General features: G+C 42.4%; 1 protein-coding gene across 5 annotated transcripts in view; it reads left to right on the top strand.

Moving 5' to 3' along the window:
- RPRD1A (regulation of nuclear pre-mRNA domain containing 1A) overlaps nucleotides 1-26,709 on the top strand; it is a 65,703-nt gene that overhangs the window by 33,394 nt on the left and 5,600 nt on the right. The window contains exons 7-8 of one of the 5 annotated variants that reach the window (XR_009462493.1): nucleotides 16,231-17,090; nucleotides 19,146-20,310. The exons of 2 other annotated variants lie outside the window; for them this stretch is intronic. Coding sequence is in view for 2 of the 3 variants with exons in the window: in XM_019479157.2 (XP_019334702.1) it covers nucleotides 3,598-3,657 (60 nt within the window). In the remaining variant the exon portion in view is untranslated. Of the gene's footprint in view, nucleotides 1-3,597; nucleotides 13,140-16,230; nucleotides 17,091-19,145; nucleotides 20,311-26,709 lie in introns of those variants that run through there. 2 more of the 5 variants (XM_006275572.4, XM_019479157.2) reach the window with 2 other exon arrangements.

Here is a 26,709-nt window from a genome sequence, read left to right as displayed (position 1 = left end):
GTGGCAGTCAATTTGCAGTAATTAATACTTGGGCGTGGAGTGCAGGATGTGCTGAGTATACTAGTTCTATTGAATTAATGGCTTAAAGCAGGGTTCCCAGGATATAAAATTAGTGACACTGCCTTCTGATCAGTTTGCAACTTTTGTCCAGTTCTGTCAGCAAGATCAAGCTCTCCTGCTTGATAGTTGGAGTGATTGTTGCTGTTTTTTACTGTCTTGGAGGTTGTTTTTCCTGTATTTTGGACATTGGGTTAAATGCAGCTTTAAGCTTGCCTGATTTGAAAAGAAGATCTTAATAGCTTGTTTTTCACAATATTTTCAATTAAGCCTCTGAAGACGAAGAATCAGTAGGACAGATTTCTGGGAAAGGAAATACTGAAGTACTTTATTCTTCTAAGAACGTGTAATGGTGGGGGGAAGGGGGAAAAATTGCAGGTTATCATAAGCAGCAAGCTTAGCAAAGAATATAAACCCATAGGTACACTTTGCAGGGGGTCCACTTCTATAGCTAGTGGCTAAATTTAGGTCTTGTGAAAAAGAAGATCGTCTGTTGTCTATGGATGGTTATTACAGTTGATGCCAGGTAAATACCCTGAAATCACCAATTGCTGCTCTCAGCAATATGACTGCCTTTGTATGTGTGTGCATGAGAGAGAGAATTAATCCTGGGCCCAGGTCTCCATTCATCTGTGATAGCTGGGCTTGCCTGCTGCTTTGCTGAAATGAATGCTTATCTTTCTTTAAAACTGGAGCTAAATTTAGATTGGGAGAATTACTGCTGGAACTATGGACTGTTTACAAAAAGAACTAGCCCGAAAGTATTTGAGGCTAGTTCAACTATACCTAGATCAGACCAAGTCCCTAGTAAACAGGACTTGAGAGTAAGTTTCAGCTTTCAGCCTGCCCCCATCCTTAGGGATACTCCTCTGCTATGGTTTCCCAGTGTTAGTCAGGCTTTCTTGAGGTCTTGCACTTGATGTTAAGCTGCATAATTTTAGGAAGATAGTTAAAATATTTGATAGCTGCTGTACCCAAAGTTTTGGTATGTGGTTTGGAAATCTAATGGGTATATTCTTTTCTTTAAATGGAAAGTACATTGTAAGAGCTTGGGGGGGGGGGGGAGGGGAAAAATCAACTTGAGTCCCATTTAAAAAAATCACTTAGAACTTAAATAGATTATTTTGAGTTTTTCAAAGAGATGTTTCCTACTAATGTCTACTGCCATGTAAATATGCTTCACCCACTTGCTCTCACAGTTAATGTACTCCATACCCAAACTGTCATGTAGTTGCCTGTAAGTGGTGCCTGACCTTGAGGGTGATGCTGAGGCCCAAAAACTACATAATGTTTTGTATCATGTGGCACATGTGGAGCAGGAGACATTGTGAGAAGTCCCTAAATAGCTGCTCACTTATTTTTGGCTGTTCTTTTTTTTTTTTGGGGGGGGGGGGGGGGAGGGATTTTCTTTCTTTTTAGCCCTTCCCTTTAGCCCACTCCCCACCCTTCCCCAAACAAAACAAAACTGCATTTTCCTGTCCTTTTCTCACACTACTGACCTCAATAAAAATGTTGCAGCTAAGAAAACTGCCTCATCTCCCTTAATTCAACTGTTGACTATGTGCACTAACCCACAAATGAGATTCATCCAGAGGGGGTGTGTTCCTTGATGCTTTGTCTGGTGAAGGTGCCATTCAGAACACTAAGTAGAAAAATTAACCCTAGAAGCTCTGTGCGTCTCGTCTACCATACTGTTGTTTGAGTATTTGCCTGACCCTGATGATGAACCATAGGGACCGTGGGGGTCTACCATTTCTCTGAAGAACCATGACTGAAAAGCTGATGACTAGTCAATGTTTGAGTGATTTCCTTCACTTCTCAGGAAATCAACCAGTTTCTTCATGTCTACTTTGTAATGGTTTAGTGGTTCTCTTTTGATAGTAACCAGTTCAACATCCAACCCTCCAAACTAGCTATAAATAGCTGAAATATAGCTGTCGGATCTTCTCCATCCGTGGAGTCAGTCTTTCCATTGCTAGTCATCTAGGCAGGGGTGACTGGTGCCTCCTGAGTCTGGGGAGGGGGGGACACAATTTATGGGTGGGTCTGGGGGCAGGCCAAAAGCCCCATATCCACTCCTATACCATCCACTCCCCCCGCCCCCCAATGCCACTGGCCTGTGCGGCAAAACCCCCCTGTCCTGAGTGGTGCTGAGTCAGGGACCAATCTTGGGGAGGGGGGCACGTGCCTCCACCCCTGGTGTCCCTCCCTACCAGTTGCCTGTGCATCTAGGTATAGTGCCCAGTAAGCCAGTCTCCTTTTAACAATCCACTGTAGGAAAGCAATGGATTTTAGACGGTGGCAGACGAAAAGCTGCAGGCTGCTTAAATGCAGAAGTTCACTCTGGAGGACATACTTATAGCAGTTGGCATTAACATTGTTAATAGTTTTCTGAGGTCTCATCCTTGCGTATCCTTGCTAGGCTGATTGTGTAGTCAACTATGCCATTCTTCAAGTCAGTTCATTCCCTGTGCTGTTCTGCAGTACTTGGAGTGGATTAAGCAATACTCATTGCTGTCATTTCTGAGACAGCACCAAATGCTAAGCATTTACCTCAGAATCCAAGACCTGAGAGACTTCCCCCAGCACTCTGCATTATCTGGCACAGCAATGGAAGGTTGATAGTGATGATACATTTTTGTCATTGAGGAAACCAGTTACTTGAAGGAAGGACACCTGTGAAATAAGGCAGGGGCAGATAGTGTTAAGGGTTAAATCACCCCAAAATAGATCTTGCACTTAAATGGTCCGTCTTGGACAGAAGGGTTTGACACTGGGAAACCTCAACCATAGTTCTACATCTGGATGTGCTTTCACTACATTTTGCTGCTGGGTGTATAGTCATCTCTTGAATTGGGTTTTTTGTTCTCTTCCCCCCCACCCCCCCAGTGAAAGGTATTCTTCCTCTCTGTATACCGTTTTTGAATGTACCAGTATCATCTAATACTCTTCAAAAAATTTTTGCTGCTGTCCATGTTAAATCTATAGTTTTGGGGTTAGGGATTGTTTTTTGTCTTCTAGATAGTCCATCCTCATCTTAGCAGCACTGTCAATCTAGCTGGCTTCCTGTATCTAATTTAGATACTGTGGATTGATTGGATAGTGTCCCACAATGTTGTGTGATAGCAGCTGTGAGCTGTCCCTCTTGCTGCACTGTGCAGTCTCCAGAGCTCATCTTGTTGGCTGGCTCACAGCAGACAAGATGCTAGTGGGATTGCTAGTTTCAGCATGTGCTTGTTCTATATTGAACTGCTTGCAACACAGAGAACCTTTTATAATTGTTTCTTTAGCCATTTTTTCAACATCTCTTAAGAAAGTAAGAAAGCAGCATGTTCAAGAATGCTGCAACTAAGATGTTTCTTTTGACCAATCAGTGTCTTCTGCTTTGTAATGAGCAGAAACGGCAAACCTTTTGTGCTTGGCAAAGAAGAGGCATATTTCTATACCTCCAGCCATTTTTTGCTGCTATTAGTAACTTTTAGTTGAACTGTGGCCAGTGCCTGGCCTATGGTACTGAAGGAATATTTCTTTATTATTTAGTTACCCAGGACCAATGGAAACTCTGAAGGCTCCTGCTTAGTGTGCTGCACATTCTCTTAGGCTCACTCCTAAACACTAACGGAAGCATTTAAAGGTAGGCAAGCATGAAAGCAATTGCTCTGTAAAACTACAATGCTTCTCTACTGACTGGAAACGTCTTAGAAAACTTTGTTCCTGATCAGTCTGTCTCTTATGCATGGGCAGGCAAGGAAAAAGCTGGCAAATATGCTTGTCAGATCTCTTTGAAGGTGTTAAGAAAGCACAAATTAACTGTCATTGATTAAATGTTTTTTTCAGACATTAATTAGCGGCCAAAATGTAATTGAGCACAGATCTTGCATCCCCATTCACCCAGTGAGCCATAGCAATCTCCTTAAGTTCTCAAAAATTCTTTACCCTGGGATCCAGAACAACTTTGTACTTCAGTTGTGTATAACTCTGTAGGATGAAATGTCAAGTTTGAAGCCTTGGTTATCCAAACTAACTCATTCTATTTGATGTTTAGGTAATTAGTGTACCTTATTTTCCAAGCTGTAGTAGTTGAAAGTTTTAAAAAGGAAGAAAAAGAAAACGGAGGTTAATGTAGAGTAGGGGCTAGTCTGGGATTACTCAAATCTTTTAGTTCAGGTCTGGATTATCTGTCTCCAGTTACACAATTGGGAAGCACAAAGAATGACAACAAAAATTGTAGGATGTAGTATTTATATTATAGCTATATTAAAAAATTCTTACCTGCATTTAAAGCTAGAAAAAATAATTTCTTACCTGGACTGGAACCAGGAGGTAAATGTTAACAAGTACCTATCTCTTGAATAAATTTAGAAATTCCTGATAAAAACCAAGCCATCGTTGATGAAGTAATTGAGGAAGAGAGGACAATCTGAATATCTCTGGTGGGTGGAAGGTATCCATTATATGGTGACAGAAAAAGGGAGTTCAGGATTGCATCTATAATTTTAAATCAACTTTCTCACAAGACAAATTCATGTTATTCTTAAATTATCATGACCGAAATCCAATACTCGGTAGCAAGTTGCTTTTGTTTGTTCATTAAAATATGCTCATAATCTTGTCATAATAGGTTCTTTGAGTTCAACAATGTGTTCTGTATTCTGCTGTTGAGTCCAGTATATCAGAGCATAGCCTTATTTTTTATAATGTATCAGGATACTTTTAATGTCATAGTGTAGCAGCTTCACTTGCAAGCTTAATTTTGAGAAATCATACTTATTTAATATGCAGCTTACTCTGAAAAATGTAAAAATAGCAGTTTCTTTCTTCTACCTGTCATTGATTAACTTTGCAAAGACAAGGTTTTACTTATTCCTTTAAGTTGTGCAGTGGTTGTGCAGAAGGGGAGGAGGTGGATTTTATTCCTTCATGTGCACCATTTGCAAAATTAATTTCAGCATTTCAATTAGAGACCTAAAAAGTTACATCCTCATGAGCATACTGAAGTTGCACAGGTGTCAGCGAGGATCTAACTGGTGATTTGTGGGTGAGAAGGAAAGCCCCCTCCCCCCCTTTGACTTTTGCAGATTTTGAATTCAGCTTGCTGGGCATCCAGTTGAAGATTTATCTTTTTGCCTTGTCAATAGGAACATTGTAAATTTGTTGATGTTTTTACAGTCACTTTTTTGGTGAAAATTATACTGTAAACTTGAGGCAGATTTTCTGTTTTATATAAGTCATGATAGGGTTACTTAATTCAGTGTCAGGTTCTTTATTGTAGGTTTCTTTCCTCTCTCATGGATAAAATGTTACTTTCTCTGTGGTGGAGTTGCACAGATGAATGAAAGGAATGTCCAAGGCACTTATCTGATATCAGAACCCTGGCACAGGGCATGTTACCTTGGGACAGGTGGAGAGAGAGAGACATTGCTGAGCGCACTTTAATTTTTTCCTTTGAAAGAAGCTACCTCTTCGCTTCTCTGTACCTCTACTACCCCAGTATAATGTGATCTGTGTGCTGTAGATTGTAGGGTATGTGCTGTTGACTGTGAGGGTTGCCGTACCTTGCAGCTGAATATTGTATACTTGCTGGTAGGGAAGCCAAGCCTCCCTTCAGAACATCAAGCAAATTTGCTGGCCTGCTGTTTTTGGCAGAGATGGATGTAGAAGATTGATGCATCCTTGGCCTAGGACAGAACCAGTTTGATTTTTTCCCACTTGTCTAATTTGACCAGATGAAGAGCCTAAATATAGGGTGAACAATTAACTCGGATCCCATTCAGTTTTTGTTGTTTTTTTTCCCAGGTGAAAAATCCAAGTAGTATTCTAATGGAATTTGACAACTATCATCAACTTATATGTATGGCCTCAGAAGCTATGGGGTGGGGAAGGTGGAGATAAGGATAATGACTTTCAGTTAGTAGTTGCATGGGTTGAATATGAAATAAGTACTTGCATAAGAGGATAAAGAATCTGTAGTTCCCATCACTGTGGTATCTTAAGAGCTTTGCAATCTTCTTGATGTAGTTATTCTCCCAGAACCTTCATAACAGTGCTATGTCCACCCAATATAAAATGAGGCTTAGGAACTGAGAGGTTTCCTTCACAACGGAGTTTGCTCAAGTGAGAACAAACATGCTGTAATGCCCTAACCCCAGGTATGCCATCATTGGTAATGCTAGAATTTCTGGGGGTTTTACCTATTGCTCTTTGTGCTGCAGTAAGCCAAGATGTTTTTATACATCTTAGTGAACTGTGGGAAAACTTGTCTGCCTTTCTGAGCGCGCACAGGGTGAGTTTTGAGAAGGTACTGTAAGATTGTCAGCACATAAGTGATCTTAGTTTCCATCTTCATAGTGAAAGCATGTACATTATCAGCCTACTGAAAGTGGAACCCTGGCTGTAACCCAGTATTCCAGCCAAACTAGCAAGTCTGAATTTAAAACACTAACAGATTTAAAGTGGATTGTATTTTATTTGTGGATTGGGGTGTGGAGCAGAAGGGCGTAGAAGCAAAATACAAGTGAAAACCCAGAATAACTGCAGTGAAAACAAACTTGAACGACTCGCACAAGGCTATGGAAATAAGCACATGCACAGCTGGGAATTGACAGTTATTAATCTATTACTCTACCTGCTGTTGCCTTTTATTTTTATTTTTTAGTAGCCTCTGAGTCTAACAGTATTATATTGGGATATGTAACTAAGACTGAGAAGAAAAAAAACCTTGGACTTCATCACATTTGAACGACTTTTCAGAGTGATCACATAATTATTTTATGAATCTATCCTATCTGCTTGTCAGGAACCTTTTCTTTTCAATACTTTATTTCACACAGAACTTTTATTGTTGTTGTTTACATTTTTCCTTCTAGTTCAAAGTAATTTATTTTTTAACACTGAAAAAGAATACATTGAAAACTTTCCTTATCATTGGTCTGTTTTTTGGCTTTGAAACAATACACTTTTTCTACATATAAATGTGAACATCATAAAAAAAAAAACATATTTTTAACAGCATCTAAGGTGCTGCATTAATGGCCTGGTCTTCAAAGGTCAGCTTATCTCAAGTATGAGTGTAACTTCAAATTTACCTCCAAACAAACTGTAAAGTTCAGCCACAGGGAAGTCTATTAAATTGGGAAGTTTATTGTAAAGGCCTTTAAACGAAGCAAATGTGGCAAGTCATCTATTGCTGATGGAGGAGGATATAATTGTTGCTGGATATTTTCATCGGAGGTTACCTCATTTTACATTACTGGTGAATCTGATGTATTTGAATTTGTATGTGTATCTGTTGTACCCTTCAAAGACCTTGTTTCTGGCCTGCCAAAACTTAAATCAGCAGCATTAGACAGGTGAATCTAAACGTTCTAATGATGACTAGATAGCCTTTGTAAAACGAACACTGGCCTGTGAAATGCAACTTGTTTAATGTAGTGGCAGTAAAAATGGGGTGGCCATTAGCAGGCTGTTGTTGTGTAGCCCAGGTGTGCTTTGTGGGGAAGTGATTTATAGTAAAGAGATATGGGGGGGGAAAATTGTGTGAAAAAGTTATAAATTTTATCTTTTTAGTTTGGCCATATTTACTGAATTCTTCCTCCAACCCTTCTCACTTCTTAAGTTTCCCTGCACTTATTAGAATTCTGTCTCTTATATCTGCAGTTGCAGTTCTAGATATACTTTATGACTCGACTCAACAGCCACTTATTCTTTTTTCTTGTCAAAAAGAAATTCAGTCTACTGAACAACTCTGTTTAATGTTTCCAATGAAAAATGAGTTAAAAGTCACTGGCTATGCTCAAACTACCGGTGAAAAGTTGATGTGGCTGAGAAGGAGAGAAAAGTTTGAACCTAACATTTGTCGTCTCCTCCTCCCCCCCCCCCCAGCTTTTTTTTTTCCTGAATTCTGTAGGTGCCTCTCATCACTCCTACCAGCTACATCTCTCATATCCTTGTCTGTTAACACACAGGATTGTGCACTTTTTTTTTTTTTTTAAGGGAAGGAAGATCCATTTTTCAAGGTGAGAGTTCAGGGGCAAGATTTGTATGTTTTAGCGGCCAGTGAATTGGTGCAATGATTCCCAAGAAATGCACAAAGGACATACGTGCCAATACATGAAGCTAAGCTTTCATAGTGCATGCATGAGAGAGAAGTAGCAGGTTCAAGCGTTAGTTCTTTGCCCCTCAACCTTCTCTTTCAAGCTCCCATTACTTCAGTCGTGCTAAGGTAACTTCTTCAGAGTAGTTCTGCATGTGGTGCTCTGTAGCCAAGGGAAAGACATATTTTCTCCAACCCTTACACATCCAGCTAATCAGAAAATATCTGCCTTTCTCTAATTCAGCTCTGAAAAGCTGAAGAAATGAATTATTCCAGAATCCCTAAAAGAATTGGTTTTTGCTCATGGATGGGGAAAGAGGGTAGTTATGAAAAAAGTGTGCCCCCAAAACCTGCTTGCTATACACATACAAAACAGCTTGTTATTTAAATCAGTGGTGCCCAGCCTTTTTGCTCTGGGGGCTGCATGGCCCCTATCAGGCACATGGAGCAGGGGCCCAATTTGGCTGCATGAGGGTTGTGGTCTGGTCCCGATCCAGCTATCCAGGGCTTGAGAATTTGACAATGAGGGATGGGTGCAGTATTGTCACTGTCCCCTGCTACCAGATTTTCTTACGAACACAGGCTGGATGCCATGTGTTAAATCATTCATGGCTTAATTTTTGAGAGATTTCATAGACATGAGGGCTGGAAGGGACCTCGAGAGATCATTGAGTCCAGCCCCCTGCCCCAGGGGCAGGAAGTCATGCTGAACACCTGAAACTACCATAGCAATAAATAGGAGCTGTGAGTGCTTTATCACCTTTGAAAATCAGGCTGTATTTAATCAGGCTGCCCCAGCATCCCTATATGTAAAATGGAGATAATACTAAGTTTTCCTGTATAAAGTCATGTTCTATTTAGTTAACATTTGTGATATAAAGTGATAAAATTAATCCGAATGCCTGTACAATACTCTAGTGGTTCCTAGGCATGTAGGTAATTTTAGAATTGTCTCTTGAATGCTTTTTCAAGCTCTTGATAGTTGAGGACAACATAAGTTTAAACTGGCTCCATGTTTTTTGTTGAACTAAAAGCACAACATTTTCACATGCACCTTTTTAAAATATATGACTTGATTAAATTTAATTTTCTTCCTGGGATTCAGTTGCTGTGATCATGTATTATGGTGTATTCAAAATAGATAGGAATTGTTTATGATTTGGGGTAAGAGGAGAACAGGGGTGACTGGTGCCTCCTGAGTCGGGGTGGGGGGGGCACAATCTGGGGGCAGGCCAAAAGCCCCACATCCACTCCAATACTTCTGTATAGTATTGGCTGAGGCTTAGTTCTCTCCCCCCACAACACACCGCCAGTCTGCATGGCAAAAAACTGCCCTGTCTTGAGCAGTGCTGAGTCGGGGACCAATCTCAGGGGGTGCATGTCTACCAGTCACCTGTGGAGGAGGAGGAGCAAAAATTTGTCTTAAAAGGTCTGCTCAAAAATATCAGCAGGCTTTTCAAAACAGGCCTTTCAAAGCTGATTCCAGCTCTGTATAACTACTTGTGTAAATAAGTTGAACTGAATTGTGCACCTAGTAGACTACCAGGCTCTCCTTTATGAAGATAAGTGTAATCAGGTAAATAGATTTTAATTTAATACATAACCAGTATCTATTTTATAACATTTCATCTCTTCCTCATGACAACAGCATATGCATAGATGTGTTCTGACGTGCTGTGCTCTCAGTGCTACTACAGCTGGACTACTATGCATACACAAGCTAACTAGTTTAAACCAGCTAGGGTATCTCTACACTATTGCACTCATTTCTGTAACTGCAGTGTAGTCAAATCTTAGAAGAAAAAAAAATCTCAATAGTTTCTTCATGAGCTTGTCTTTGAATTCCTCTGACCCAAAGTAGTACTTCTTTTGAACTTTTCCCTCAAAACAGCTAAGTACAGTCTGAGGTCTGCATAATTTTCTTGCTTTCAGATGTATAGTTCTCTCTATTAAATACGCAATTTTCAGACCCTGGGGCCAGATTTTACACTAGAGCATGCAGCACAACATCTGTTAAAGTCCAAGCGAGTTTTATGTACATAGATCTGAGAGAAGAAATCAGTGCATCATGAGAATCTGCAGGCAAGGGCTGTATGAAATGAAATGTAGGTCTCTGACAAGTGCAATTTTTAGAATTTAGCCAGTGGGTACAGTAAACTTTAATCCAGGGATTTCACACAGCTGTTCTTAAGTGAACTTGCTGCAACTCTGATTTTTTTGGTTGTTTTTTTTTTTTTATAATGTGGATAAACAGAAAAATCTTTAATACAGAATCTGTCTTTAAGGTGAGCCCTCTTAATTTCAGAGATCTTTAAAAAATAGATCTTACATTAATAGATAAAACTTTCTGAAGCAATTTCAAGGCTTAAGATCAATTTCTTGGCAGTGTTCTCAATTTGAAAACTTGGTAAACTTGTACTTGTGTTATATTGTACATGAGCCATCTTAATCAACTTTAATACTGTTCCAGCAGAATTACTAAGAACTTCTGCCATCCCTGATTTCCTTGTTAATGGTGCTTCAGAACTTTCTGATTTTTTGGTAAGAGATCTAGACCAGGTTATTTAAGAAAATTTTAAAATACCTTATAGGAGTCTGTCATTTTGGGTTTCAAGCTAAATGACTAAATTCATAACCAGCAACAAATTGTTCAAGATTCAGATAATAAAACTAGAAAAAGGCACAATCCAACCTGAAGCAGATAACAAAATAAATGCCTAATTGGGATCATAATTCACATGACTTCACCTCTGTGTTCCTGTCCTACTACTTGGATGTTTTTCATTTCCTCTTAAGTTATTTGTATAATTACAGTTAATGCTTGAATAGTTCAAAACTTTGGCAGCTAATCAAATTCCTTTGGCATAAAATTCCATTTTCTAAATTAACACGGCATTATGGAGCTGGTTTAGCTGTGGAAAATGCATAATTATTGGTAGGTCTACTAACATGGCCTTCAATTAAGGCTGTCCAGTATTTCCCATTATAAGACACTGTTTTTAGCTGCATACAATCTTGCCAAGTTTGGGTTTTTTCTTTCTATGCTACAGGTCTACCTCAAGCTCAATTTGTGGAAACTTTCTAAAAAAAAAATACAATTTACCTACTCATGCGATTGAGTATAAGAGAAAATATTGTTTCAGTCATTAAAAAAATTCCAGTGACTCTTCATTTTCTGAGAAGCTCTTGGTGCTAAATACCTTGGAGCAGGAATTTGAAAAACTGGGAAAATGGGAGGGTCTTTATCAGATGCGCTGTGTACTCAGTGTTGGTGTCAGTTCCATGTATCCAAGTGAACACCTGCCAAAATTTATTTGTGAGGATTTCATGCAGCTGTGCAGTCACAAGCTTTTGTAAAATGTCATGTTCGTACATACTTGGTGGAGACTTTGTAGCCCTCAGCAGCATAAATCCTTAAAGATTCCATCTAAACCAAGCATGCTATAGTGTGGAACTGAGCAGAGCTTTCCCTGAAGTTGCAGGTGTAGGCTTGTGCCGAGCATGGACTCATGCATTGACCCGAGAGCAGGATGCCTGTCTTTCCTGTGGTTTTAGAAAATAGTCTCTTGAATAAGAAGTTTGTAGGGGCAGAGCTAAAGAGCACAGGGCAAAAGGGGGTCACATTTTCAGGGAACAGGCCAAAGTGCCAATTAAAGCAAACTCCTATGGACCTTGGAACAGCAGCAAAGATTTCTGATTTCCACCACTATTCCAATGTAAGCAAATGCCTGTGTCAAATCCCTGGCAAGTTAGATTGCTGATCCACACTGAGGATAACAAACTGTTTTTGTTAGTTACTCCATTAACTCAATGGCAGAGGTCTTCTCGGTGGACCTAAAGCAGTGGTTCTCAACCTTTTAAGTCTCAGGACACCCCTTGATATATTCAAGGCAACCATTGGAAAATGGCAGCTCTGATTTTTGACTACACAAAAATAATAGAGCAATTTTTCTGTTGCAAACTCATAAAGACCATAGCAGGTCAAAAGATTTTTAACAGTATATATTCCTATTTAAAATCTCTAGCCGTGTCCAGATGAGCGCAGCCATGCGGTATGTGGTGCTGCATACGTATCTGTGGCACTACATACTGCATGTTCAGCTGTTCTCCATGCTGCAAAAGAGCACTGCAGGGGGGGCGGGGTGGGATTTGATGCTGTGAGATCCCAGAGGGGAAAAAAAAGCAGACTGGCGTACGTTGGGCAGCATGCGCCACCCCAAACCGGAGCCTGACTGGCTGGAGCCACGCTCCAACTGTCAGCCAGGCTCTGAGTGGCAGGATTCCCAATGCTGATGCCCTGGGAGTGCCCCAGGTGAGGCTGCTGGGGCCAGCTGTCCCCAGCCTCCCCTACCCTACCTGGGGTAACCTGCCATGTACCAGGGAGCACATGACACAGGTGTTCCCTGGGTACAATCAGCAGCAGCACAAGGTCTGCCTCTGCTAGTTGTCCTGAGGGAACCAAATGTCCATGCTCTTTTGGACTCGGCCTCTGGGTTTATCTTGTGAATCAGGCTTGCACACCTAACAGTACAAACATTGTATGCCACCATGCAGCACCCCTGAAATGTTCTCAGTGCCCCCTAATGTTCATGTTCCTAAAGATTCCAAACCTGTTGATTATTCATAAATGCCAATGTTATGACCCAGGATTAAATTTCTATTTATTTCCAGATGACTTTTAGAAAAAAGTGTATACGTCTACACACTTCTGTGTCTATACACACACAGCTGTCAAAGATATCTTATTAAGACTGCACTGTTAAATTCTGAGAAATAGAGCTGTGTAAAGAATTTTTTAGGGGGTTTTTTGGTTGTGGAGTTTGCAACTGACCAAGAACAATTATGCTAAATCCAATTTTGGACCAATGCAACGTTTTTCCCCACCAAAACAAAAAAGAATAATGTTTTTGGTTTGTAAGAAGTTTTTAAACTGATTTCAATTTAATAAATAGATGTATTGACCTGTATAATAAAAACCCTTTATTTTGAATTTGTTGAAATGAAAGAGATGGCTGTTTAAAAACAAACAAACAAAAAAACCTGTACCCTAATACCCTAGCTCCCTCTTCCCTCCCCTCTCCCCACCCCCAATTTTCTTTCTTGGCTGAAACAATTTAATGGATTTCACACAGATTTACTAAGTACTTTGATTGATCTAAATATGCATTTTATGATACAGTCTCTATGTAATCACCAAACTACTGTATTTTCTCGCATACAATATGCACCCTTCCCCATCCCCAATTAGCTACCGGAAACTGGGTGCACATTATAAGCAAGGAACTATGGTAACAGCAATTTCTGCTGCTTAAACCTGTTGAGCAAAAGTAACTGCACACAGTGTTGTACAGCAGGGGTGTCAAACTCATCTGCTGTCTCAGGCCAGATGCCTGGTACGGGGCTGGTCCACGGGCTGAATGCATTGTGTGTGGCAGGCCCCACACGCTAGATGGGAACTATGGAACTCTCTCCCCACCTCCTGCCAAATGTTGGATCCACACACACAGTGCTTGCTGTGGCTGATCTGGGAGTGTGCTGTATGTGCTGCCCAGGCAGAGACTATAGGATGAGTGTTGCATGCGGTGCCCACTGCAGCCAGTCTGGGACCCACTCTGCACGTGGTGCCTGCATTGGAGTGCCCAGGGGGCACCACATGCAGTGCGAGTCCTGGACAGTCCCGAGTGGGTGTCACATGAGGCACATGTTCTGGGAAAAAGGAGGCACCATGTGCAGTGTAGGTCCCAGGTCCTGTGTACAGATGGGGCCAGCCTGGCACTTGCCACATGTCCTTTGAGTCAACTCTGGACCTGGAGGCAGTACCAGGAGCCAGATGATGGGGTTCCATGGACCAGATCCAGCCCACAGACTATATATTTTTTTGACACTCCTGTGTTACAATGAGCAAAATAACAAGCTGGGTTCACTTGCTGCTGCCACTCAGCTGTTTGTTATTAGGAAAGATACCTTCCCTTGCCCTCTCCCCCCCCTTCTTTCTGCCTTTCAAAAACAATGGATATCTTATTCTGGGGTGTATTGTATTTGAGCAGATGCAGTATTTTTCTTTGAGCCCCCTGCTTCATTTAGTTCATGGCAGGGCCCCGCTCTGAGGGTAATGGGTTCAGTCAAAATATTTCATTTGGACTCTTTGCTTCGGAAGAACAGCAGTGAATGAGGCAAGGGAAGGGATTGCAGGAAGAGAGCGACAGATTTAAGACTTCTTACTGATGCCTTGAAGAACTGGATTCTACAGCATGCCTGTGTGATGCTAGGCAAATTACTTAATGATGAACACCTGTGAACTGTCTGCTTTGTATTCCTTTTCTACTAGGTGCTCAACTTAAAACCCTGACCTCATTAATTTGGGATGCCCAATTGGAGATCATCTCTCTGTACCTCTGATCCCCCTGCTATGAAATTAGGTTATATAATTCAAGTATTTATGGGGGCTTCATGAAAGGTTTTTTTTTCTTTATTAGTTCATGAAGTAGTCAGATTACCGAAGTGATGAGCACCATAGAAGAGCCATCAAAGAAATGAAATCTCTCTTTAGTTGAAATTTTGAATAATGTGTAGTGAATAAGGCCCTGGGGCCACATACTAAACATCAAGGAGCGAATAAATTGAGCCCAGTCCGTTCTCTCCAGTAAATATTTCCCCTATTTACCTTGTGTAAAACATAATATACAGAGAGACCATATTAAGGTTATAAAAGACAACCTTAAATTGGCATTTCCTTATTTTTTTAGTTTGATTTTTTTTAAAAACTTTTTTGCATCTTTTATAATGGTCTTGTAATATAGATTTGGTCTATATAGATAGTTTTGTAACGGTAGGCTTTTTTATTATAACGTGCATCAGTAACTTGCATGTCTAAACTTAATTTGATGGATTTAATTTTAAACTACTTGGAGTTGTTTTTAATGGATCTTGTCATTTTAAAAACACAATTTGAGATTTATTTCTGTGCATATTTTCCTAAGGGATGGTCTCCTGCCTTTTATAACCCTAAATGTGATTTTTTTTTTTTTCCCTACAAAAACCTGCACTGAGAAGATAAAGATTGTGGACTCAGAAAAAAAGTGCAGTTTACCAATAAATGTTCTGTTCCATTTCTGAACTTGAAAGTCTGTATAGCAAGGTTCTGCACTCTACTACCCTTCATATGAAAGAAGAAAGACTTGTGGCATTTTGTGGGGCCCTGTTATGAATGTGGAAAATTCTGCGGCTAACTAAATTCTGCATTTAACTAAAAAAATAAAACTGAATTTAATGGGCTTCAGAAGTCAGAGGTTCCAGTTTTCAATTGGGCATCCAAATCCATATTTTGGATTAACTAAGCACTTGGATACATAACTGTAATCTTTAAAATTGGATGACAAAATTTATATTTTCTCTTGAAGGAGTGTGGATTTTCTCTCATATGATATAAAACTAAAGAAAGGTCTGAGTGAAATATCAAGGCTTTCTTTTGAATTTTTTATTCTGAAAAACATCATAAACACTGTTTTATTCCATTTTTTTCTTTCTGGAGTCTTATACATGCAATATGCTGCAATCAGAATACAGCTGAGTGTTTCGGTATATGCTGTCTGCCTGCAGCGAGATGTATTAGCATTAGGCAGGTAGCTGCTTCTTTTAGATTGTCTTCTGGTAAAAGGAAGATATATCTTCTGAACTATGTCACTTAGGATATAGACTGTCATAAGTCATAATAGTTGTAGTTTTCTTTAAAGAGCTATGTAAAACAGACACGACAGAAAACATTGAAGTGTTGTAAATTAGCCCTAATCGTATCAAATATGACCCTTAATGAAATGGGGGCAACAAAATACTTCACTGTGAGGAGGAACGTTGCACTGCTTCCCTATGAGAATGGACTCTAGAGAGAAAAATGGAATCAAATGGTGACAAAGCATACCATGTTACATTTCTACCCTCTAGCTAAGTATGGTTAGTCTGCTGACATCCCACAGTGCTTTGCTTCCTATTATCCCAAAGTGGCCCTTCTGTGACTTGCTGAATTCCAGTGCTCTAGAGTCACAGGGCCTGTCCAGTATCTAACCTTACTTTTTTAAAACTAGGTGTTGAGACACAGAGCAGTATCTGTTTCCTGGACTGCCACCTCAGGAACTTGGTTTCTTGAGTGTGATGCACTCTCAAGCATGCACTTACTTGCTACACTGCTCCATCTGCATGCAAAAAAATGCCTGTGTCCCTGAAGCACTCCACTGAGTAGAGGCAAGTGGAAGTCATAGACTTTTTCCCCTTCTGGGTGGGAAAAGAATGCCTTCAGGAAGACCACATCATGGATGAATATATCACAATAGATATGGCAGCTCACGGCCACAAATAGGAATAACATCATTACTGGATCAAGGAGAATGTCCTGAAGACATCAGACAAGAAAGCATATGATGGCAGCTGTGTTGGAGATGCATGGATGGCAACATACTTGCTATAAGGAGCTGTCACTCATACTGAACAGAGACACCTTCATTGAGTCCTCACTGATTTGAGGGTGAATCCAGAGCTATCCAGTGAGAGTGATGATGTGTACCTGGAGGACCATGAGGAGACTCTTGTCTTCCCAAGCACAGTTCCAGCAGGGGCAGAAGGATACTGGGGAGTCTTACCTCTTCCTGTCCAGGACTGCTGAGAAATATGTACCAGCTCTCAGGACAGGACAGCTTGGATGGCATCAACATCAGGGAGCACCAGCTGACCATTGTGCCAGCATATAGTCCATCCATCCCATCCTTATCACAACCAGCTGTCCTGCCATCATCCCACTACACCATCGTGCTGTTGTCCCACATGTTCCTTCTGACTGCCACGGCCCTTACCACTTCCTTTCAGCACCTTTGGGCCAGTTGCTTGGAGGAAATGCTAAGGCATGATGGCTCAGAGGGAATGCCTGCATAGCTGGACACCATCCTGACTGGTGAGTACTTAGAATGTGGTGGCATCACTTGCTCCTCACCCTCCTCCCCAAACTAACTAGAACCACCAAGATCTGGGTTATGGATGACAAGTGTCAACTGCCAAGTCACTGAGAAGTGGTAGGGCAAAACTTTGGAAATGAGGACTCTGTAGCAGCTTCAAAAGAAGACAGAAATGGCCCTAGGAATCTGATTGTAGGTACCAGGTTTGTTGTGGGGCGAGCACTTTTCCTATCTAGCGCCACCATGCACAGATAACAGTATTCTGAGCACTCACTGCCTGTCCCTTGCCCACAGTTAGCAACTATCCAAACAGGTCTCCCACTGCCTGCCGTTGGGGATCACCCATACGTGGTAGGAAGCATCTACCTTGCCTTTTAGGTAGTGGTTCTTGCCCCTCTGCTTGTCCTACCCAGCCTCTGGCCTGTAGGACTGATTCTTCCTTTTCCCGACCGTTGTTACCTGTCAGCAAAATCCCATCCCCATGCACGCACCCTCCCTGATGTTCCTTTTGCCAGCTCTCCTCAATAGGCCCCCTCTTCCCTTCCCTAGGATCCCTCCTGTTCATTATGTGACCCCATGTTCCAAGCTATAGGAATGAAAGGAAAACACCTTGATTTCAACCTGTGTCTGTATGACAAATGCAGCAAACTACTGAAACCCTACTGCACTTGTCTGCAGTACCCATTCCTCTCCCCACTGCACTGACCATAGGAGCACTTATACATGTCCCTTACCAGCTGTTGGCTGGTTCTCCTGGCCCTGCAGCCCAAGGCCTCTGGAAAGTTTGAAGAAGTCCTTGCAAAAGGTACTAAGACAGGGAAAATAGACCTTTTAGAAAAAATAATTGTATTTGCTCATGCAGAGAAGTGTAAGCAAAGCAGCTACTTTTTGAAGTGCTCAGTTGGGGCCATAAACATCCTTACTGATTCTCCTTCCCTCCATCAGTCAGATTTCCCTGTGATACAGCTTCTTCCAGAAATGTAAATTACAGAAGAAATCACAAACAACCAAATGATAAGACCACCTCCTCCTTTCCCAACCAGTTCACACTGAGAGTTGTAGACTGCTTCCAGGCAGTGCAGCAATGGACATGGGGACATGGTTTTACAGTTCACAACTAGAAACAAGTGGCCTGTCCCTTTAGTCACTGAGTCCTTGGTACACCACTGAAAATCCTGGGGAAAGTTTGTAGGCTGTAGCTTGAGCAGGAATGCATCCAGGTAGGGCTGGAGATCTCAAGGAGATTCCCTGACAGCAGCATGGAGGCTTTGTGTTATATCTCCAATTTGAATGCTCTTATTTCCATGGGGTCTGTGAATGGACTAGAGTAAAAGTTGTCCATAGATCAGCTAAGACACCAAGCTTTGGTAGAGAGAACTTTTGTGGGGAAGGGGCTTGGCATTTTGGCCAGCAGTTGCCTGAAGTCAGAAAACCATTTTTGGGAAAAACTGGTTAAAGGTGAATAGCTAGCCCTTTGGCTTAGAGCTTGTTTTTCTTGAATGGAGTCAATAGAGCACCATACTGTGACCCAAGCTTTTGGAGAGGTCCTTGCAATTGGTGTTGGGCAGCCTTGCTCTTATGTTGAAAGGCAGACTTTTTCTCTCCAGAGCGTGAAGTAGAATCATCTGCAGCATTAGATAGTGTGCACGACTTTTGGCAAACTCCTTATATATTTCCTTCTGTCTGATGCTGAAGCCATGGAGGAGAGTCCCACCAGCATAAATCAGAGGCTTGCAGGGTTAGAGAGAACACAAAGAACATCAGGCTTCAGAGGCCAACCTTGACCTTCCTCCTCCTTTCAAGGTCCTGTCCCTGTGCTAATTATAGGCAGAGTTGTCTGAGTAAGGAGTGCCTTACACATGTTGATCCTCTGCCTGCAAGATCAATGAAGGCAGCCTATGTGGAATACTATGGACTGGTGTACTTACTAGTGCAGGAGTCTGAAGAAAATGTAAATAAGCTCCTGAGAAGGCATGCAAAAAATGTGGGAATTCATAATTTACCATTAAGCCATGTATGTTTAATGACAACTCTTGTCTTTATTGTCATTGCAGGGTCCAAACCTGCAGCCATGACTGGTCCAACAAGTGCTGATAGAGGTCTGAAGGACACAAGCTGAGACTTAGAGGAGAATAAAGATGAAGAAAAGAAGAGAAGTGGGGGGGAAGCAAAAAGCAAAGACTTGGTAGCATCCCCAGAGAAGAGAACTATGGGGTCAGAAGATTGGCATTTTTGGATGGAGAACCATAGGGACCACTGTGCTGACCTGGTTAGGAGCAGTGTTTCCTAGACCATGTGTACTGCTGTGTTTCAGGCACAGCAAAACGCTGAAGCCACTACTGAGGAAGCTGGCTTGGAAAAGCAGACCATGGACATGCTGGTGCAGAACCTACATACAGAGACGCATGTCAGTCTCTCATAGACACTTTCAACTAGCAGATAGAAAGCACTTAACCCATTCTCCATTTTACCTACAATATCTGGACCTATCCCTACTGATCCATAGGCACTGGACTTTGTGCTCCTACCTCTGTGCCAGCACTTTCCACCTCACTCCTAAATAAACCCTACAGCTCCATACCCTCCACAATGGATAGACCTCTGTGCCTTAGACAGGGCCCTCTAGCCCTTGCACCCATGTCTTCTAATCCCACACCTCTACTCCGTGCCCTTAATTATACATCCCCGACTCAGAAGAGGATCAAGCCTTTGTGTCCAAGTATGTTCTCTCCCCTTCCCTCTCTCCCCATGCCTCTCTTTTATCCAGCCCTTTCAAACAACCTAGCCAGCCACTATACTATGAGGCCCCAGCACCCCTACTCCAGCACTGGATGGAGCTCTAGAACATTGTCACCCCCAGAAGATTTGAACATATGGAGGCAAGAACAGAAGTCTTTGACCTTGCAGGATCTTACACACTTCATCACAGAGGCAAATTGTGGTGTGAGACTAGTCCCTTTGATCCCTTCAACTAAGTGGGTTAGCATGCGGTTCTGTCACTCTCCCCTCCTCGAGGACTCAGTAAGCCATTGTTGGCAAGGCTTGTGGGCTATTTTCAGGGAGCATTCTTTCCCCTTCTTTTCCTCCAGTTCACCTAGCAGTCCCCACATACCTCATTCCTCCTGCCAGTTTGCAAAACACTTTGTTTCAAGAGCACAGCACACAGTATTTAAATGTTTTAAAATGTTTAATAAAATGTTATTTGGGTCTAAACACAAACTAATTGTATTTTGCATTTGGCTCTGCATCACAGCAGTGCCTGCCTCCCACTCTGTCTGGCACTGCTGAAAGTATTTCATAGATTTCATAGACATTAGGGCTGGAAGGGACCTCGGAAGATCATCGAGTCCAGCCCCCCGCCCAAAGGGCAGGACGTCAGCTGGGGTCATAGGATCCCAGCAAGATAAGCATCCAGTTTCATCTTGAAGGTGTTCAATGAAGGCGCTTGAACAACCTCCGGCGGCAGGCTGTTCCAGACCTTGGGGGCTCGGACAGTAAAGAAATTCTTCCTTATGTCCAGCCTGAAACGATCTTGTAGTAGTTTGTGACCATTCGTCCTCGTCATCCCTTGGGGCGCTCTGGTGAACAAACGTTCCCCCAGATACTGGTGATCACCCCTGATAAACTTATAGGTGGCCATCAGATCACCCCTGAGCCTGCGCTTTTCCAGGCTAAAGAGCCCCAGGACTTCCCTCAGGGGAGCATCCTAATAGCTGTTGTCCTTGAGAGGCTTAGTCTCTGGGCCTGGCACTTGCTGGCAAAGCTCTGGGTCTCTACTTCCCTGGCCTTGCATATGTTATGCAGGATGTAAGTCAAAATGATCATCCAGGTACCACTGGTTATCGTCCAAGCACCCCTGTGGACCACTCCACTGTGTCTTGAGGTGCTCAAAGGCACATTCCAATGTCTTCTGTCAGGTGTTCAGGCAGTTATTGAAAGGCTCTTTCCTGACTTCCAAATGTCTGGTACTTAGCTTCCTAACCCATGGGAGAAGTGGATAAGCTAAGCATAAGAGTAGCAGGGGTAGAGGGTAGTCAGTCCTCCAGCTCTGTGCTGGGAAAGCCATGAACAAACACTCCTGGCATCATCAGAGGCACCAGGTTAGAGTTCCTGAAGACTCCAGTTTTATGGAACTTGTTCAAGCAGTGTCTATGATGCAGTACAACCCCTTACAGTTGATGTACTCAAAGCAGCAGTGCACCAGGCACTGAATGGTTGGCAATGTAGTTGCCATCAGTAGTTTCAGTGCAGTTTGGAAAGCCATCCAGACAAATCCAGCTGTGACCTGAAATGGGTGAGGCAATAGAAGCTTGGTACCAGCACCTTCTGGATGTCACAACACATTTCCTGGACATCTGATTCAGTTGTGGATATTCTTATACCAAGGTGGTTGGTGATAGATCAGGTCCTTTTGAGTTGGTGACTTGCTTCTGGCACAACAGGGCCAGCTCAGCACATATCTTAGGAGCTTCAAGACTATTTGCTTGTCGTGTGTCTGCCTGAAATGATGCTTGTGTGTCTCATGCCTGAATGTGGTCCCGGGGGAGGCCACCTTTCTTAGTATCCCTTAACTGCTGCTTCTGGCATATAGCTTCTGGATGGACAGAGAATGGAGATTCCTTTCACATTCTAGGGGCACAGAGCTTAGACCTTCCAGCAGGCAGATGTGCTGGAAGAATATGGAAAGCATAGCCAAGTATGTGATGATTCTTCAAGGGAGCAGAGCTAGTACACAAGAGATTGGAAGGAGAGGAGACAGTAGGACTCAATTCCTTGTTCCCACTGGGAATGCACATGAAACTGGCCAACTCTGAAGTAGCAGGAAAACTGAATAGAGGCCTGGGGGTTCAAATATCCATAAGGTTCTGCTGTTGCTACTTGGCTGTTTTCAGACGACTACTTACTAGCCACTTAGCTGTGGTGCTGTACGGCAGGATGGAGAGCTGGACTATGGAGCTTTGTGGGCCAGATCCAGGCTGCATATTTGACACCCCCAGTTTGTATGGTATCAATATGCTTTAAATCAGAAGCGGCTAAAATGAATGAGGAATTGAAGTGTTTCATGTCTATGTCTGTCAGTAACCTTAAGTTCCAAGTTTCATTAGATGTGGCATATTCCATGAGCTAATTATAGAAGCTCAGTATCAAGGGATGTTCCTACTTAGATGGGAGGCATATATTTAAGACTTTACTTGAACATAGTTCAGTCCTTTGCTTACCTATTTGTTGAGGATAAGTGTAGTACCTAATTACAAAGTTGTTGGCCCTTTTTGCTGGCAAATATTTGTCATGTGAAAATGGTCTGGATGGGAAAGGAGTATAGTATTACCATTACTTCCATAAAAAATATTCTCTTCTTTTTAAGCTAGCACAGTAACTGAAGTGTTCAAAAAGTGTTTTTGACTACGAAAACGAGTTTTTTGTTAGGGCAATCGGATAAGCCCATCTCTATTGATTACTGGAAATACTCAAAATGATTGTCTAAAGATCATTTCATCTTGGATACAAAAGAGCAAACTAAAAAGAGTAATGTAACTCAATACAGCAGTTGGGCATATGGTCTGAAAGGGCAAAATTCTTTATAAGTATCAAGACATGTAAAGTCCTTTCCAGTAATGGTTTATCTTAGAGGGACCTTTGATTGTATGCGGTATATGACTATATTCTAATCCAGGGGTGGGCAATTATTTTGGGCGGAGGGCCATTTACCGCGTTTGGGAAAGCTGTCTAGGGCCACATGGGTAGCCCTGCCCCTTGACAGGTGCCCTGCCCCCTGGTCACCATCTTGTGTCTGGAAGTCCCACCCCCTAACCCCTGACCTTTGCCACCAGAAGTCCTTCCCCCTGCCCCTGGAAGTACTCCTTTCAGCAACGAGTTTTCCCATCTCAGAACCAGAAAAATACCAAATTATATTCTAAAAGAAAACATCTATAACATTCATTAATTTGATTTAAAAAAATATTTTTGTCTTGATTTACACAGGTTTGTGTACTGTACATGGAAGTGATTGCACAATGGCTTAAAATGAAGTCTTACTCTTGTATGTTCTGGGGGGTGGGTATAGGTTTGTGGTGGGTTGTGGGTGTGTGGGTATATGGGGTGTGGGGAAGGGCATGGGTGTGTCTCGGGGTGGATAGGTGTGGGGTGAAGAAGCATGTGTGGATATGTGGGGTGTGGGTAGGTATGGGATTTGTGGGGGATGTGGGTCGGGGGAGGGTGGCTGGGCTGTGTGTATGGCAGTGCAAGGTGGGGTGTGGGTGCATGTGTATGGTGAGGTGTGCATGTGGGACTTACCCTATGAACACACACACACACACACTCTGTTGCTGCCTGCACACACACGTGTACCCTTTGCCCCTGCCTATACATGTACACACACACCCACTCTGTCCCTGCCTAAACACACACCCCTCCCACTCCTGTCCTGGGGGTACTGGTGTGGTCCGCGTTCCCCAGTTCGATGATGCAGCCCGGGTCCACGTGATGCTGGAGCAGTGCAGGGGCAGGAAGGCAGGGAAATGGCTGGGGGTAAAGCAGGGCTGGGCTGCTTGGTCTAATAAAAATTAGCAATTTCCCAGTTGTTCTAATAAAAGGTATCATTTTGGAACCAAGAGTTCTAGTTTTTTGTATGCCTTCTGTGCTGTAGTAGGCATTTCATTTCATGACTGAGGTATGTCTCATGCCTTTTAGCAGGATGTCAGCTATTTGAAATCTGGTCACTAGTATTTCACCTGTAGCTATCTGTGTTCTGAAAGTGGTGACCCTGCTGCATCAAAATGCTAACCCCATTCCAAAATTGTTTATCCTTCTGAATCATGTATTCTTAGTTTATCCTTTACATATAAAATCCCTTGCCAAAAGATTCTTTAGGAGACTATTCATGCATGCTGTATTAGAAAGGAACAGAAAGGAAAGCATAAGGTTATTAAGATTTTTAAATTGAAAGATTGTTATGGCAAAGAACCAGCTCTCTGTTTATTCAAAGTCAGTATCACTATAATCTTTGGATACTACAGGAGCACAATATTAAACAGTTTTTGGTTTGTTTTGCAGGGAGGTCTAAAGGCCTCAATCAGGATTAACTTTTCCCTCTCCAGAGTCACTTCTCAAAGGTGCTTGCACCAGAGAAGAGGATCAGTGCAAATTTAACTTAAAAATTTTTGTTTTCCTTTCAACGAGTGACACACAACTCAATAGAATTCTACAGACAGCAAATATTTGAAGCTGAACTATGGATTATTTATTATTTCTACTGTGTTACTATGTCATAGGACTCTGATTAAATAGCACAGGACACCTGAATTTTATGGTTTTAATAATCATATCTGCCTTGATGATAATAAGATCTGTATTTGTTTTCTGGTCCTCTCCAGTTATATGAGCTTGATATTTCATTTTGAATGGGTGAGATCTATGGATCAGTTATTACAGAGATGGTGGAGGGTTTGTTGGTTGGGACTAAGAGCCAGTATTTATTAATACAAATTTGGCAGTTCTGCTTGACTGTATGTTATCTTTAGTCACTCATATTATTATATTAACAAGATTACATTGATGCTGGGGATGTAAATTCTATAAATATCAGGAGGTGTTGTAATTTAACAGCCAAAACCGAGGCCCATGACCTCCTACCCTACCCCCACATCCATGGTTGTAGTCCAGGACGGACATTAACCTGGTGTTGGTAATTGCAATTTCAGCCTTTAAACCTTGACTATAAATGAAGTATTTTGTTGATATTTCCAGGAAAATTTCTCCAAAATATATGGAGCAATGTGGTAATAAGATACTTGGTTGAAATTTTGTGCTTGTAAAAATGGATGATACAATTCCTATTTAAACATTCATCCTTGCATAGGCACCAAGTACTTGGGGGCCCAAGGGCCCCGGCCCCACCCAGGAAGAGGACTGTCAGCCCAAACCTGAGGAAAATTTTGTAATATTTCTTAGGCACAATGACTGAGGCCAGGGATCTGAGTTTTCCATTCACTGAGGAAAAATGCAGATTTTCTCTCTTAATGGTGAAAAGCTTAGGAAACCGCATGTTTCCCTTTGCATGCTGGCAGAGCTCCAGCCTGGAAGGGGCTGCTTGGGGCTGGGGGGAGTAGGGAGGGCTATCGGAGGCAGGAGGCACCAGATGTGTGTGCATATGCACATACATGTGCCAGCCAAGCACTGGTGGAGAGTAGTTCCTGCAACTCCCTCCAGGCAAGTCTATGGGAATGAGGGGAGGGGGCCCAGGCAATGCAGCTGGAGTGCACAGGTGATGCAGCGGAGAAGGGCAGAGGGCCCAAGGTGATATGGGGGGGCACATGCCCCCCAAGATTTCTGCACCCACAGAGGGGCACAGGGCTGTAGCCAGATTGGACCAGCTCTGAGCAGAAGCTGCCTCCATAGCCCAGCTGGTGGGACCTAGTGTGTGCAGGAGCACCACACTGACATGGCTGCCAAGGTGAGGTGTAGTGGCAGCGCAGAGTTGTGCCCTGCTGCTGCTGCTGGGTGGGCAGGGAGCACTTCAGCTTGGCAGCCAAGGCAGCATGGCGCTCCCTCCTGTTCCAGGTCTCATCTGCTGGGCTGTGGAGGCAGCGCCTGCCCGGAGCTGGTCCAGCCTGGCTGTAGCTCCGTGCCCTGCTATGGATGCAGAAATCTTGGGGGGGCATGTGCTCCCCCACCCCTCCATGTGTCATCTGTGCCCCCCCCCTTCATGTGTCATTATCCCCCTTCCCTACACACCCACCCCATTCCCGACACACTGGGTGGTGGGGGGCACATGTCCATCTTAGCCTTTCCCTGGGCAAAAGTAAAAGTCAAGCGCCTAAGCATTCTTGTAATGTGATAATAATAAAAATGTTACACAAGTCATTCTTTCAATAATATGGAAACAGGATGTAATTTCTAAAGAAATTGACAAATTACATGTGCTGAAAACATTTATGAACAGTCTGTTTTAATGTAGACATTTGCTTACAGTTTGCAATACTGAACATATTAAATATGGTATCTACATGCTGTAAAAATTGATGCCAAAATCAAAAGAAACCAGGAGTATCCTGCAGCAATCCTTGGCTTGTGAAATGCGATAAGCTTTCAGTGTTTATATCACTGTGGTGAGCCAGTTTCTGCTTCTGCTTTAATTCTTTGTGGCACTCTGGGCAAGTCATATTGCTTTACTGTGCTTCAGTGAAGCTGACAATTTTTATATTGACATAGTAGTGTGTGACATGTTGTTGCAGGTCTTTTAAGGCTGAATTAACTTTTCCAAAGCAGTTTGAAAGCCCCCAAATTAAGGTCCCAATCACGTGTACACATAGGGTAAAATCCTGCCACACTGATATCAATAAAAGTTGTGGCATTAGTTTTATGCATCCTGTGATCAGTACATTGACTCAAAGATGGCTAGCCTACCTCAGAATTTTCAGTGTGTTGAGTTGGAGGCACTGGACTTGCTTCAGATCTCTCTCTGGTATAAATCATAAGTAACCTCACTGAAATCAGTAGATTTATAAGACACAAGTAAGAGCAGAAACAGTTTCAAGTAGCTTTAGTATAGTATCTCAGAATAATTGCATGCTATCAGACATTTGTACCATTGTACAAACTAATATAGACATCTGCCTC

Source organism: Alligator mississippiensis, chromosome 5 (genome assembly GCF_030867095.1).
Source record: "Alligator mississippiensis isolate rAllMis1 chromosome 5, rAllMis1, whole genome shotgun sequence".
In the NCBI taxonomy this organism is placed as follows: domain Eukaryota; kingdom Metazoa; phylum Chordata; order Crocodylia; family Alligatoridae; genus Alligator; species Alligator mississippiensis.
This window is presented reverse-complemented; position numbering and strand designations above follow the sequence as displayed.